Source organism: Guillardia theta (genome assembly GCF_000315625.1).
Source record: "Guillardia theta CCMP2712 unplaced genomic scaffold GUITHscaffold_156, whole genome shotgun sequence".
Lineage (NCBI taxonomy): Eukaryota > Cryptophyceae > Pyrenomonadales > Geminigeraceae > Guillardia > Guillardia theta.
The window spans coordinates 100,165-114,877 of record NW_005434518.1 but is presented as its reverse complement, the minus strand read 5'-3'; the positions used below and the strand labels follow the sequence as shown (position 1 = coordinate 114,877).

Here is a 14,713-nt window from a genome sequence, read left to right as displayed (position 1 = left end):
GAAAATGAGGACGCCCATGTCCACAGGAATTCCGTTGACGAACTTGAAGCATGCTGTCAAGAATGGGAGAGAGGGAGAGGAGGGAGATGAGAGAGACGAGGGAGGAGGAGGGAGGAGGGAGAGGAGGAAGAAGAGAGAAAAGGGATGGGGAAGGACACGAGACAAGAGTACAAATGCGCAGAGGATTGAGAGTATCCGGGAAGAGATAAACTTCTTCGAGAGGGAAGAGGGCGGGGGCGAGGGAGGAGGAGGAGGAGGAGGAGGAGGAGGAAGAGGAGGAAGAGGAGGAGGAGGAGGAGGAGGAGGAGGAGGAGGAGGAGGAGGAGGAGGAAGAGGAGGAGGGGAGGCACGCACTCTGTTGACTGAGAGGTCGAGCTGCTCAAGGCGCTGGAGGTTGACCATCTTCAAAGAAGTGAGAACGGAGGACAGAGAAAAGTGCAGAAGGAGAGGCGAAGGAGGAAAGGAGAGGTTGGGAATGGAAGAGAAAATGGGATGATGGAGATCAGAAGAAGATCAGACAGGGGGAAGATTCTGTAGAGGAAGTGTGATGGGGGACCAGGAGGAGAGAGGAGGGAAGGCAGAGGAAAAGAGGGGAGCGAAAGGTGAGAACAGAGGGGAGGAGAGGGATCGGAGTATCATGGAGGAGCAGCAAACCTGGGAGGGGAGGGTTCCGTTGAGGAGGTTGAAGGCGACATTCAAGTATTTCAACTGAGGAGAGTCGTTATCTTCGTGCTAATAGCAGTTCCCTCTCATCTCATGATCTATCATGTACCCTCATCGTATCAAAAACTCCATTGATCATATCATCGATATCTTCTCCATTATATCATCGATATCTTCACATAGACACCATCCTTCCGTCCTCAATCGTCTTCACTCACCTTGACCAGCATTCCAATCATCTCCGGTATCGGCCCGCTGGAGTTTGACAACCTCACAACACAGCGAGACTCGGGCGGGCTCACCTGAGCTGGTTGTAGTAGAGGTTCAGCTCGACTAGCTGCGTCAGCGTCCCGATCTGTCACCAGGGACTGTCAGCACATCCGACGACCCAGCAGGACAAAGGTCAGGACCATTGCGGGGATGGGCCCAGTCAGCTCATTTGCGCTCAGGTCCAAGATCGTCAGAGTCTTGAACAAGCTGCCAGGACGTGTCACGTCAGCCTCGTCTCTCTCCTCCTCCTTCACTTGGATATCTCCTCTCCAATAGTCCCGTTGAGCATGTTATCTGATAGCCGAATCTCCTTCAACCCTCCCACCACACTGCCGAGCTATCAGTCTCCTTCCTCCCCGCACCTCCTCTTCCCACCTGCACACGCCCCCGAGGCAGTTGAGGTCGGAGTTGCAGGCTGACTCGAATACGGTGTCGGGTATCTGGCTCGTTGCCGTGTCGATGCACACAGAAGATGCCTGAAAAAACTCCTTCAACTGGCCCTCCCTCCCAGGTACCTCCCTTCCCTCCCCCCAGTTACCTCCTTTCTCTCCCTCTCGGGCACCTCCCTTCTCTCCCGCCCGCATACCCCCCTTCCCTTCTCTCCCTCCCACTGCCTCTCCCTCCCAAGCACCATGACGTGGCACCTTCATCTGCAGCAGTACTGAGATGTCTCCCTTGACCTTGTTGTGCGAGAGGTCCAGGCGCTCAAGGCGAGAGAGGAGGCTGAAGGAGGAAGGGAGGTACCCTGACAGCTGGTTGTTCGGCAGCTGCAACGCAGACACCCAAGGGCCGAACCCAGTGCCATTCCTTGTGGAGTACGAGCACGTGACTCCATACCACCTGCGGAGGAAGGCTCGGTAAGGAGAGCAGATCCTACAACGGTCGCAGATGTTACGAGCAGCAGTCATCCGTCGTCACCCAGCCGGTCGAGGTGGTCCACTTGGTGTTGACGGTCATGGCCTGGTAGAAGGAGACCAAGGCACTGCAATCTGAGATGGTGTAGGCTGTCGAGCTGCTGGCAAGGGCCAGGACTATGATGTACAGCAAGAGCCAAGAAGACATGGCAGATGGCGTCTTGTCGGTGAACTTTCCCGCTTCTATCCCGCACCCGCGTCTTCACATGTCAGCTCCCGAGCTCTTCTGCAAGCTCGTTCACTCACAAATGAACACGGTCACCCTCTTTCTCTCATTCATTCATTCCCACTACTCGCTCATTCCTTCTCCTACCAATCCGCTGCCTGCTTCCCTGCTTCCCTCCCTCCCTCCCTCCCTGCCTCCCTCCCTCCCTGCCTGCCTCCCTCCCTCCCTGCCTGCCTCCCTCCCTGCCTCCCTCCCTCCCTCTGCCCCTCTCGTCTCTCTTGTTCCCTCCCTCTCCCATGATGAGCCTTATCCATCAACATAGACTTTCTTGTGCTTGACGAGTCGGCCCTCGGAGTCCGACCCTGCGCAGTGCCGGGCCCGGCCCCGGGCCGGCCGCCTGGCCGCGCGGCCGGGCGGTGTCACCCTGACCTTACTCAAAGTTAAGACCACTACTAGGCTACTAGTGACCGCCGGGGTCTCGGATCACGGTCCGGCTATAATCACCGTGAAGGCCCCCGGGCCCCCGGGGGGGCCCGGCGGCCCCGGGCCGGGCGCGTGACTCAGTGAGCCGCGCCACGTGACGGTGGCCGCCGGGCGGTGACCAGCCTGAGCCGCAGAGCGGCTCAGGCCGCGGCCCGGTCGGAGCGCGGCGCGGCCGGACCCGGGGCCGATCGGACTGCCAGGCCGCTGGCCGTACGGTCCGGGGACTCGGGAGTCCGATCCGAGCCTCAGTACCGTACGGGTCGGAGCCTCGGAGGCTGGATCGGATCGGACCGTCCGACGTGGCAGGGCCCGCCTCGCGGACGGTCGGCTGATCGGTGGCATCCGGGACTCGGCCCTGGGCCCCGGGGCTCGGAGTGACTGGGCCCCGCGGCCCGGGCCGCCGGACTCCGCGGGTCGGGTGACCGCCCGCCGCGCCGGGGGCGGCCCGGCGCCGGGTCCGACCGTGACTGCCGTCCAGCCGGACCGGGGGCTGCTCAGGCTCCCGGCGGGGCCGCCGGGCCGGGCCCCCCGGGCCCCGCCGGGCCGCCGGCCGCCGCGGCCGCGGCCTGCCAGCCTGGCCGCGGCCGGGCTCAGCGGGCCCGCGGTCATGATTCCCGCCGCCGGCCCGTACCGTACGGTACCGGCGTGCCAGTACGCCGGTCACTGCCAGCTCGGCGGCGGCCGCTGACGACCGTATCGGACCGTCATCCGATCACCGTGACGGAGGCTGAGTGACTGAGTGACGGCGGAGGCGGGGGCTGACCGTCACTAGCACGGTCACCCGACAGTACGGGCCAACACGTTGAACCGCCCCGGGCCGGGCGGCTTTCGTGTAGTGACTCATAATAATAAACTGAATGGAAGTTCCTTGAGTCAAAATAAGTAATTTTTGAAATATTAACCTTTATATTTCAAAATTCAGGAGCAAAATTTTATCAAAAAGGCTGACGTCCATGCAATTTATCAAATCGGCTTTATACCTCTAGCTGGTCGCCGGTCCGCCTCGCTCATCTGCTTCGTGTAGAGTGCAGTGGTAGCCGGGGTGGGGGTAGGCCGTTTCATGGACCAACGCGTAGGTGGGGTGGGTAGCATTGACATAGGGGTAGTTCAAGGCTTGGGTACGGTCAGTAAGAGATTGGGGGTACCTCTTTCTCTGGAACATGGGTACAAGGACCCATGCAATGGTAAGTACCCGTCATATTGACCAGAATTACCCCAGTGCTCTCACACTGTGTTGATCAAATCCATCACCCTACCCACACTTATTTTTATCCCACCCCAATGGTTTGCTGAAAAATATGTTTTCTCGAATGAAGTACCCCTCACCCTCCCACCTCTGCTTCAATTCAGATGCGTATCTCAAGCTAACCCCACCGTCTCCCGTCTATCACAATGACCCCACCCCTTTAAATTTCTCTACCCTACCACCCACAATATTATTGTCATCCCACCCGGCCTCATCGTTTCGTAGTTTTGATACAAGTTTGGGAGGAGAACCACCCCCTTCATTTCGTGGCGAAGTTTCATCCCACCCCTACAATACATGCCCTTCTCAACCCCCACCCCTTCGTCAGCTCCCATGATTACACTCCACCCCCTTGCACTCCACTCTAAGTACCGTACCCACCCACCTGAACTCCATTTGTTATCATCCCCCTCATACATTGACCTGCCACCCACCCCCCTGATTTTCTGGTAATCAAAGTACCCTACCCTACACAAACATATGACCCCCTTGGTCACCAGCACGTGACCCTCCGTCCCTCATGTGGGTCATCGTGCATTGTCGTACCCACCCCCTGACATTTACTACCCCCACAATCCAGCGAATTTCACTACCCCTGCCTCATTGGGTAACCACGACGGGGGGTATTTCATCCTTTTTCGGAATCAAGTGGGTGGGGTGTAAGTCCTCTCCTTAGAAAGTGTGGGGTAGTTTCATATCAATCGCACCGGTACAGTAAGAATTTCAGGGTTCTATAACGATTTCATAACCCACTCGTACAAGGGTGGGTGTTCCCAACGAGGGAGGTAGGTGATAATCTAGGTAAGACTATTCCCCTAGGACCCCGTCTTAGGTAAGCTACAATCTATTGGAGTACCCGTATTGAAATGGAGGTGACCGGGGGTAGGGGTAACACCCCCCGGGGGTTTAAAGGAGGGTGCGGGAGGGGAGGGCGGAAGGTCGTCATGCTCAGAGCTACCGTTGTTGCTGCCCTCGTCGGCGCTGCTTCTGCTTTCTCCGTCGCTCCTGTAAGCTCCTCCTCTTCCTCCTCCCGCTTCCATCAGTGAGGAGACAGAGTCAGGATCTCCTCAGAGGCTGTGGTTCAGTATGATGGGATGAAGGGGGATATCAATTTCGATGACGAGGAGGCCAGACTTGTCGAGGGGTGTGTGCTTGATCTGATGGGGAGGGAGCTGAGCATTGGAACATGGATGATGGAAGAAGAGGATCCAATGCGAAGAGAGAAGGGAGGATGTGTTAGCTTCATGTATTGTGATACTATCAAGTGAGCATGGGTAGGTCGAGGGGTGGCACGAGGGCGGGGTCGCAGAATGTGGAGGGTCAGAGGATCCAAGTGTTTTCCTTCAACATCCTCCTTACTCGATCGCTTCTCACACCATTTCCAACACTCTCCACAATTTCCCACGTCATATCACTCGTCCCATGCTTCTTGTTCACAGCCATTTCAGTTTGATGACGAGTTATTCGTCGGGGTTTTTGGGCAACTGACTTGCATGCGCAGGTTGCTGGTCCCGCCAGCCTCGCCAAGGCCGATGCCTCCATGCGCATTCGCTCTGCTCCTCGCACTTCCAGCAGAGTCGCCCCCAAGTGAGAGACGATGCATTCTCTATACGCACCGCTGACCATGAATCAGGATGAGCGCTAGCGATGGCTTCGTGCCCGACATGGGCCGCCGCCAGCTCATGAACGCTCTCCTCCTCGGATCCGTCTCTGGCCCCCTCCTCGTTCTCCCCGCTGTTCTCATCTCCTACCTCGTCCCTGCCAAGGCTGGCGGTGGCGGTGGCGGTGAGCATTTCGGAGCACCTTTGATGGTGGTTGAGGGCTGACGGCTGTTCTCCTACCAGGCACTGTCGCCAAGGATGCCCTCGGCAACGACGTTAAGATCGAGAACTGGCTCAAGACCCATGGACCTGGAGATCGCTCCCTCGTCCAGGGCCTCAAGGTGGGGAGGAGGAGAGTTGAGGGCAAAGATTGGAGTAGGATGAGGTCGGGCGGGACTAAAGGTAGGGAGGTCAGGAGCAGTGTAAGGAGAAGAGAAGAGGAAGGATTTGCAGAGTTTCGGCGGTTTGACAGCATCGACAGGGTGATGCCACCTACCTCATCGTCAACGATGACAAGGCTCTCGAGAACTTCGCTGTCAACGCTGTTTGCACTCACTTGGGATGCGTTGTTCCCTGGAACAAGGCCGCCAACAAGTTCTGCTGCCCCTGCCACGGATCCCAGTACGACAAGAACGGCAAGGTAGGAGCTTCCGCCGGATGAATCCGTTCTTCTTTCTCAATACCACCTTTCACTTCCTGTCCGGTTTTGCTCATGTTCTTTTGGTTCTTACTTATCAACTCAGGTTGTCCGTGGACCCGCTCCCCTCTCCCTTGCCCTCGCCAAGCGTGGCGAGCAGGACGGAACCGTCGTTCTCTCCTCCTGGACTGAGACTGACTTCCGCACTGGCACTGCTCCCTGGTGGAAGGCTTAAGCGTCAACGTGTAGAAACTCGACATAAACAATAAAGTGATGGAAGTGATTTGCAAATACTGTTGTTGTGAGAGTTTCGTGATCCTCCATTCACCAAATCTACGTTAGCAGTTCTGAATCTTAAATTTCTTTGTCCCCACCGATTTGTCGGTTGAAACGCATGCAGGTGAAATAGCAAGAGTTCGCTTCAAACCATGAGCGGATGCACTGATCAGCCAGGTGACAAGCAAGCATTCAGTAGCTTTTCTATTCCAGCAGGACGATGCGACCGAGTAGCGTACACCTCCTTTACTAACCCCCTACGTGCCTAGCCTCGTCTACATGGTGACCCAGACCCCCAACGTGTTCTTGTTCCTCTGAGCAGCAGAGCAAAATGCTCGCTTTACTGACAGCGATTGGAGCAGATATATTTGATGGGAATGAAAGATATTCCTGAACTGATAATTATGCGCTCTTCGGTAGGGACGGACGGATGCTTTCACTGATCTACGTTAAGTTACTGACTGCAGTTCGAAGCAGTTTTTTCTGTGATGCAGTGGTGCTAATGTGTTGAACTTCAAGTTGTGTATATATCATTCCGTCAGATAACATCTCAACTTATGTTTTCCCCATCATCCTTTTGATCAGAAGTGCAGATTGCAGCTTTTTATTGGCAGCCACCACGAGGGATTCTGCTTACCTCAATATGCTTCATCTTCAAATCTCACAATACAGGCAGCTCAACCTTGCTTCCGAGAGTAAATGGAAGTTGTGCCTATACTGTCTCAAGATCGATTTCCTTCGATGGAAGGGTTCCTGGCACAGAGTTGCCATGATGCGAAGATAGCATCAACTCGCTGCCCTGGTACAAGAAGGAGAAACATTTTTTCTCCTTTGCAAGGAAGTGCCAGGCAGAGTTTGTGCGACTGTTGCAGACGTGTACTTGCGCGAACAGGGGAAACCTGCATGTGGAGAGTATGACAGTCGGTTGGAACTGAAAGATGCAGGAGATGTTGGTGGAGAAGGGTGAAAATTTGCGGAGGGACATCCGCCGCAGTTCTCGCATGTGTATATGGCCATAGCTTGCATCGCAGGGGTAGCAGTGACTGCAACGGTAGGAGAGGGACTTGTGACATGTCCTGGAACGATCTCCCAGGCGCCATCCTCCAGCCTGATCGCGGGAGCCCAGCCCACCCATGGTCCGCACAGCCTTACACAGCCGCTCGACCCAGCTGTCAGTCCGACAAGGCGGCTAACTCACCCCCAGCCATAGTGCGGCGCTGATTGATGGATGTAACGGTTCAGTTGTAACGGCCAATCAACTGGCCAGTTTTGGGCGCCGTATGGCACCGCGATAGAGATCCGAGAGTTGAACAAGGGAGAGGAGGAGAGAAGATAGTTGAACAGGTGAGAACAAGGAAAGGGGAAGGAGATGGATAAAGGCACAAGCAGCAAGCGATCAGCATCAAGAGCTACGACGAGCTCCAAGTCCATCGTGAAGAAGAAGCTCAAGGCGTTGACGGAGCATGCCAAGAACAGCAGGTTAGGCAGAGAGCTTGTCGCTCATGTTGTCTTCGTCATCATATTCTGTGTTGTCACGCTGGTCCCATCGGATGACCCCAACTACGAGGCTCTGTCTTGGTCTATGCAATCTGTCTTCCTCATGGAAGACCATTCTCAGTTCAATCTCAACGCCTCGTTCACGGGCACCAAGTTTGTTGACATCAGTGTTGTCTCCGACATCTGGAGTTGGATGAAAGGTCCTTTCATGCACGCGATTTACATGCAAGACTGGTTCAGGGGAGATCCGTGGGAGGTCGGGGATCAGAACTTGGTAGCAGGGCACAACCTGATAGCGGGAACTGTGAGCATGCGACAGAAGCGAGTGCAAAGGGCGACTTGTACAGTCCCGCAGCAGTTCCTAGGTTGCCACCGATGGTCCATCGTTGGTGTTAGCTGACTTGGAACTTGTAGGAGCCAAGGAGATAGTAGACTGCGCGGCAGACTACTCCTCCAAGGTCGAGGACAAACAGGGCTACGGCCCCTTCTACACAGAGCCAGAGTGGGCGAAGGCTTACACTTTCACATCATCCTGGCCCTCGTTCAGCAGTGGGACCAAGTGACTGTCCTTCTGCTCTCCTCCTTGTCTGTCTGATCGTCTTCAGGTACTACACATCGGGAGGGTACGCGCAAGAGTTTCCGGGAGCCAACTGCTCACTTGCTAACAAGACCGTCCCCTGCATCACGCTGGCTGAAGCCGTCCTGGGTGACCTGGAGAGCACGGGGTGGATAGACTACAGGACGAGGGTGGTGCTGGTGGAGGTTTTCCTCTACAACCCTCCTCTCAATCGGTTCGTGATGGTGCAAGCGATACTGGAACTCCCTTCCTCCGGGGCCGTGATCCCCTCGTACAGCGTCAGGACTGCGAAGCTCATCAGGTGAAGGCAGGAGAGAGGAGGGCGGGGAGTAGACAGGAGCTGAACCCTGTTCTCGTACCGCAGGTATCACTCAGCTCAAGATTTCACCATTCTTGGGCTTGAAGTGACCCTCCTGCTCCTCATTGCCATGGATGCCCTGGACAAATACCTATTCTTCCGCAACTTCGACGTCAACCTTCGGCAGTCTCCCTGGGACATCTACGACCTATTCCTTTACCTCCTTGTCTTCTTCATCATTGTCTTCCGTGCAGTCGCAGCAATGAAGTTCGAGGCGCTCAACTTCGACCCCAGCGTCAGGATCTATTACAACCTAGCAGACGCTGTCTACTGGTATGACGTGGCGGAGGGCTTCCTCGCTGTCTTCGCCTGGTTCCTCTGGTTCCGCTCCTTCAAGTTTCTCAACGAGCTCTCGTGGGCCCGCGTCATCCTTCAGACCCTCCTGAGGGCTGCTGGGCCCCTGCTGGGCCTGTGCCTGTCCGGCTTCCTCCTCCTCCTCGCTTTCGCCCATGTCGGCCTACTGGCCTTCGGGACGGAGATCCACGACCTGCGCAGCTTCGGGGTCGCGCTTGCCTCCTGCTTCCGCTTCATCTTCGGGGGGATGAAGTACGATCAGTTCAGGACAGCCGGGCCGCTGCTGGGGCCGATCTTTTACATCTCCTTCAAGGTCTGGATGGTGCTGATTATGGTCAGGTTCTTCGTGGCAGTCCTGCTGGATGCGTACAGGGAGGTCATGCAGGAGCGCAAGGACCGCTGGCGCTTCTCCTTCCCCCCAGCTGCTGCCCTCGCCTCCGACCTGGTCGCGTGGATCAGAGGGCAGAAGGTCAAGACGGACGTGTCGGTCGGTCAGTCAACCTTCCCTCCCTGTCTCCCTTCCATCCCCACTTCCTGCCAGCAGCTCCTGCCTGTCCGAATCCTAGCTCCAGCTCCTTTGTCCCTTGCATCCCCTGTTGCCTCTGCCTCCCCCATACGCGCACACGCCCCTCCTCTCCTCTCCTCTCCTCTCCTTCCATCTCCTCCCGCTCCTCCGCTCCTCTCCGCGTCGACCCTCACCCTGCAACCTCAGACGCTGACAACAAGCATCACTTCCACGGGCTCAACGACAGTGCGCTGCAAGACCTGGCGGAGCACGTGGAGAAGAAGAAGAGGGAAATCTCGGAGATGGACGCGCGGGAGATGTACGAGGAACTGCAGGGGAGGATCGGAAAGATGCAGAAGCACATGGACAGCAAGATATCGAATATCGAGAAGATGTTCGTCACGACCGTCGCTCCTCTCGTTGAGACGTTGGACATCCTAGTGCGGCAGCAGACGGAGAATGCTGCGCTGGAGCATGTGAGGAAGACTATGGAGTAGAAGGGAGGGAGGAGGGAGGAGGGAGGAGGGAGGAGGGAGGAGGGAGGAGGGAGGAGGGAGGAGGGAGGAGGGAGGAGACCGGGACAACAGGTTCAGAGGTGAGGAGGAAGGGAGGGCGGAGAGCAAGGAAGCTGTATGAACACGAGGGGAAGGGATGGGAGGAGTGGAGGGATGGAATTGAGGAAGAAGAGAGTTCATGGGCACGGTGGTTCCGAAAAGTCCGGACAAGAATCTGCAAGTTGAATGAGAAAGTGATTGCTGGCGGTTGAGATAGCAACTGTGTCAGATGGGAATGTTGTTGTGTGCGTCGGTGCTTCTACTTGTAAAGCTGTAAAACAGAGTGATTGAGTGAGAGAAAGAGTAAATCTCTGCAAACAGATCGAACTTTGCTCTTCAACATCTCCTACACAGGATCCGTTATGATCCATCTTTCATTCATATGTATGTTAGACGCTCACATGCGCAGATTGAGAGCAGGAGCGAAACCCCTGAGCAAAAGTTGAAAATTCCAGGGGCGCGTTCAATCCTGCATCCAACCCTCCTGCTGCATCATCAGCAGCACCCGAGCTATCTTGTCTTCCTCCTCCTTCGCTCGTTTCTGCGACAAGACAGAAGATTGAAGTCAGTTCGCTGAACGCGAGTGTCTCCTTCTCCCCCCTCCCTCCTCCCCCCTCCATTCATCTCCCCTCCTCTCCTCTCCTCTCCTCTCCTTCGCTCACCTCCTCCTCTGACTCTTCTGCAGCAACGGGTTCCTTCTCCTTCACCTGCTCCTCCTCCTTCACCTGCTCCTCCTCCCTTGCTGCTGTGGCGGCTGTTGCCTGCTCCACCACCACTGCTGCCTCCTCCTCTTGCTGTTGGTCGGCGTCAGAGCTCATGGCGGAGAATTCCATCTGTTTGCTCTCCTCCTGCCTCGCCACAGGCTGAATTGCTTCTCTCACTTCCTCCTTCCCTTCCTGCGCATTTCCATCGCCCGCTGAAGCCTTGATAGCATGCAGCATGTTCTGCTTCGCCTGTCCCACGTGCGCGACGATAACCCGGGGGTTGAAGGGAAGGAGCTTGAGATTTGCGAAGGTATGCTTGGCATGCCTGTCTGCTGCATCCGCTCCCCTTTGCTGGTTGACCCCACCCTCCTCCTCCTGCTCCTCCCCACTCCCCTTCTTCTCGTCCTCCCTTCCCTTCTCCTTCTCCTCCTCCTCTTCTTCCTGCTCCTTCTCTCCTCCCCCCCCCCTTTTCTTTCTCAGCGCAACCAGCTTCCTGATCAGCTTCTCGATCCTTTGGATCTCCTCCTTCACCTGACATGCCATGAGGATCGAAACCAACAAGAAGAAGCCTTACAATGTTGATGGCATGGCGAGCAGCCGACGACGAGACATCAGCGAATGTCTGCAGCCAAACATCAACATTCATTCTTGTCTTCTTTCACTCTCATCTCACCTTCACCCCCTGACCTCCCTGGGCATGTCTGAACAACATCTTAGTCAGAAGACACAACACGCCTGAGACAAGTTCTCAAACAAGTCCATCTCTACTCACGTGTCAACTCGACGATCATCATCAGCTTGCTTCTCCTCCCTTTGCTCCACTTCTTCAACAACCATCGTTGGCTGTTGCTGCACATTGACTATATCTTGCATCTCCTGAATGTCCTTCAGCAACTCCACCAGGCTTCTCCTTATCATTTCCATCTTGACTTGTTCGTCGTGACGTCCTCCTCCTCCTCCTCCTCCTCCTGCAACCTGCCGAGCCTCCTCCTGTTTCTCCTCTCCTCGCCTCCCACCTCCTCTCTCCTCCATCCCAGTCTCGCTCCCCATCTGAAACTCTTCCACGTTGTTCCCCCGCATCGCCAGCTGAAGGTAGCCAGGGGAAGGGCAGCTGAGACGGGGGATGGGGCTCATAGCGATAGCTGAGAGCTCATGCGGCGCTCCTTGCATGCTCGTCTGCAGTTCAGAATGATTCTGATCTCGCTCCTCGCCCTCTCGTCCTTGTCTGCCTTCCTCTGACTGGCCTCCTCCACGCCCTTCATCTCCGTCTCCTCCCTCCTCCTCAGCTCCGTCCTGGTGTTGCTCGTTCCGCTGCTGCCCTTGCCGATCGTCCTCCTCTCGCTCCCCTTCTCTCTCCTCCTCCTTGTCTTCCTCGTCGTCCTGCTGTCTCGGTTGCTTGTCTTCGTGTTCTCCTCCTTCCAGCCCGTCTGCTTCTTTCGCCTCATCTCCTCGCTGCTCTTCTTCGCTCTTCGACGTCTCACCCCCGACCATCACCAGCTCATTTCCTTCCATGCATACTTGCTGTGAGGCAGATAGACAAGCCTCCCTGCCCTCCTGCTCCTGCTCCTGCTCCTGCTCCTGCTCCTGCTCCTGCTCCTGCTCCTGCTCCTGCTCCTGCTCCTGCTGTTTGCCAAGAATGTCTCCGTGCTCATCTTCACCTGCTCAACAATCTCATCTCTTCGTTTAGCTCCAGCAGAAGTTCTTACCATGATGAGATGGCTGTGGGATCATGATCTGCAAACAACAGACATGGTCATTTCCTTCTCGACTGTTGACATTTCTCTCAACTCACAACATCTTCTTCATACAGTGCTGATGCTGCGCATGCCGATGGGCAGAACGACTCGTCCTCCCCTCGGCCCTGCCTGGACTCCTCGTCCTCTTCCTCTTCCTCATCCTCTCCTGCTGTGCTCGACAACTTGCACGGGAGACTTGGAAGGTCAACGAGACTCTGAGGAGAATTGTGAGGGCTAAAGAGGAGAGGAGTGGAGAGAAGAAAGATTTGGGAGGAAGGGGGGAGGCAGGAGGGGGAGAGGAGGAGGAGGGTAAGGGGGAGAGGAAGAGGAGGGGGAGGAGGAGGAGGAGGAGGAGGAGGAGAGGAGGAGGAGGAGGAGGAGGAGGAGGAGGAGGAGGAGGAGGAGGGTAAGGGGGAGAGGAGAGGACGAGGAGGGTAAGGGGGAGAGGAGGAGGTGGAGGAGGTGGAGGAGGAGGAGGAGGAGGAGGGTAAGGAGAGGGAGAAGGAGAAGAAGGAGGAGTAAGATGAAACGAGGGCGATTGTGATGGGAGGCATGAAACAGTCTCACCTCGTCGCTTTCCTTCAACCCTACGGTCGACCACTGATCGCGAGCTCCTTCCTCTTCTTTCAGTTCGGCTGACCCAGCAGCTCTTTCAGCAGCTCTTTCACTGCCCTCTTCCTCCTGTTCCTGTTCCTTTTCCTGTTCCGGTTCCTGGTTCTGCTGCTGTTCCTGCACATGCTCTACCGCTTGCTCCTGCTGCTCCTGCTGCTGCTCTTCCTCATTATCAACCTTGTTGGAAACTCTCTTCTCCTCGTTGCTTGCCTCAAGCAGCACGGGCGATTCTTGTTCGTCCTTCTCCTGCTGAAGGATGACCTCCTCCTCCTCGCCCGGACTCGAGCACTTGCACGGCAAACTTGGGAGAGTTGCAAGACTCTGAAGGAGCAGGAAAATGAGGATGAAGGAAATATGAGCAAGGGGAAGAAAGAGAGGAGCAGAGGAGCTGACGGAGAGGGGAGGGGAAGGGAGGGAAATGTAGAAGGGAGGGTAGGAGAGAAGAGCGAAGAGAGAAAGAAGGGGATAAGAAGACGGAGAGGGGGAGAGAGAAGAGGAGAGGGGACGGGAAGGGATTGGAGGAGAGAGGAGAGAGGAGAGGAACAGGAGGAGAGGGGAAGCGAAGAGAGAGGAGGAGAGGGGACGGGAAGGGAGGGGAGGAGAGAGGAGAGAGGAGAGAGAGGAGAGAGGAGAGAGAGGAGAGAGGAGAGGGGAGGGAGAAGGAAGGAGAAAGAAAGCCTGGGAGAGGAGCCATAGCTCACCTCATCTGCAGGCGAGTCTTGACCTTCGCTCACGCTCTTGAACGAAATCTCTTCTTCTCCATCGTCCTCCTGCTGCTGCTGCTCTGCCTCCTTCTCCTCCTGTGCGCCTTCTTCTTCCACGTTCTCCTCCTCAACTTCTCCATCTTGATTCATCTCTGGATCCACGTCCCATCGATGATCCTGCTGTTCCTCCCCTTCCCTCCAGTCTCCTCCATGTTTCTGCATCGCTTCATCTTCTTCCCGCTCAATCCTCCTTTCACCATCCCCTACTTCTCCGATGTCGTCTCCTCCTCCGTTTTTGTCTTCAGCTGGAATGTGCTCCTGCTCCTGCTCCTGCTCCTGCTCCTGCTCCTGCTCCTGCTCCTGCTCCTGCTCCTCGGTCTTGGCCTCATCGCTTGCCTTGTCTGCATCACTGACATTGTCATTGTCTCCCTTGTCCTCCTTCTCCTCTTCCGACTTTTCTTCGTCCAGCTCTTGTTTCTCCTCCTTCTCCTCCCTCTCCTTCTCTTCCCGCTCTTTCTGCTCCTTCTCCTCTCTCTCCTTTTTCTCTGCGTTCTCCATCTCCCGCTTCTTCGCCTCTTCCTCCAATCGCATCTTCAAGGCCTCTGCCTCCTCCTTCACCCTCATCGCAGCTTTCTCGCACATGATCCTGGAAACTCCCAAGTCAGAATCTCCTCCCTCCTCCCTCCTCCCTCCCCCTCGGACACCCTCCTCTTCCTCTTCTCATGTGTCTGTGACATATCCTCAAGATTGTTACTAATCTCGATAGGTGGATGTGGATGAGGGGAGTCCGCCCGGGGAGGAGAGGCTGCCTAATTCCTCATAAACTGCCAAGAAATGCTCTCTTGTAGAGAGTATCAATCCAAGCGGCACCTTCTTGTGGGAAGGCCGGAGAAACCTACGGCGATGAAAGAAGGCA

General features: G+C 56.1%; 4 protein-coding genes across 4 annotated transcripts in view; 2 read left to right on the top strand and 2 right to left on the bottom strand.

Moving 5' to 3' along the window:
• Positions 1-513: 513 nt before the first annotated feature.
• GUITHDRAFT_147483 (hypothetical protein) lies at positions 514-1,995 on the bottom strand (the record flags this gene model as incomplete). Its single annotated transcript, XM_005821009.1, has 9 exons — positions 514-531; positions 655-708; positions 882-933; positions 966-1,018; positions 1,074-1,140; positions 1,188-1,262; positions 1,309-1,409; positions 1,578-1,773; positions 1,829-1,995. The coding sequence occupies 9 exons, from the start codon at positions 1,993-1,995 to the stop codon at positions 514-516; spliced, it is 783 nt and encodes a 260-aa protein (XP_005821066.1).
• Positions 1,996-4,678: 2,683 nt separating this feature from the next.
• PetC (plastid Reiske Fe-s protein) lies at positions 4,679-6,273 on the top strand. Its single transcript, XM_005821014.1, has 6 exons — positions 4,679-4,749; positions 5,244-5,329; positions 5,376-5,527; positions 5,587-5,684; positions 5,825-5,983; positions 6,087-6,273. Exons 1-6 carry the CDS (start codon positions 4,687-4,689, stop codon positions 6,213-6,215), a joined length of 687 nt encoding a protein of 228 aa, XP_005821071.1. The 5' UTR covers positions 4,679-4,686; the 3' UTR covers positions 6,216-6,273.
• Positions 6,274-7,625: 1,352 nt separating this feature from the next.
• Positions 7,626-9,984, top strand: GUITHDRAFT_119755 (hypothetical protein; the record flags this gene model as incomplete). Its single annotated transcript, XM_005821008.1, has 5 exons — positions 7,626-8,118; positions 8,168-8,312; positions 8,359-8,631; positions 8,695-9,473; positions 9,695-9,984. 5 exons carry the CDS (start codon positions 7,626-7,628, stop codon positions 9,982-9,984), a joined length of 1,980 nt encoding a protein of 659 aa, XP_005821065.1.
• A 520-nt stretch (positions 9,985-10,504) lies between these two features.
• GUITHDRAFT_147480 (hypothetical protein) overlaps positions 10,505-14,713 on the bottom strand; it is a gene marked incomplete at both ends in the record, with an annotated part of 5,052 nt that continues 843 nt past the window's right edge. The window contains 9 exons of the mRNA XM_005821007.1: positions 10,505-10,525; positions 10,704-11,276; positions 11,320-11,367; positions 11,419-11,446; positions 11,518-12,403; positions 12,452-12,479; positions 12,538-12,696; positions 13,049-13,414; positions 13,795-14,443. Coding sequence (XP_005821064.1) covers positions 10,505-10,525; positions 10,704-11,276; positions 11,320-11,367; positions 11,419-11,446; positions 11,518-12,403; positions 12,452-12,479; positions 12,538-12,696; positions 13,049-13,414; positions 13,795-14,443 — 2,758 coding nt within the window. The remainder of the gene's footprint in view (positions 10,526-10,703; positions 11,277-11,319; positions 11,368-11,418; positions 11,447-11,517; positions 12,404-12,451; positions 12,480-12,537; positions 12,697-13,048; positions 13,415-13,794; positions 14,444-14,713) is intronic.

Bases quoted from the DNA above. Each gene is read 5' to 3' on its own strand.
- PetC (XM_005821014.1), top strand. From the start codon at position 4,687: ATGCTCAGAGCTACCGTTGTTGCTGCCCTCGTCGGCGCTGCTTCTGCT. The intron at 5,685-5,824 runs GTGGGGAGGAGG...CAGCATCGACAG, and splicing joins CCCTCGTCCAGGGCCTCAAG to GGTGATGCCACCTACCTCAT. The intron at 5,984-6,086 runs GTAGGAGCTTCC...TTATCAACTCAG, and splicing joins AGTACGACAAGAACGGCAAG to GTTGTCCGTGGACCCGCTCC.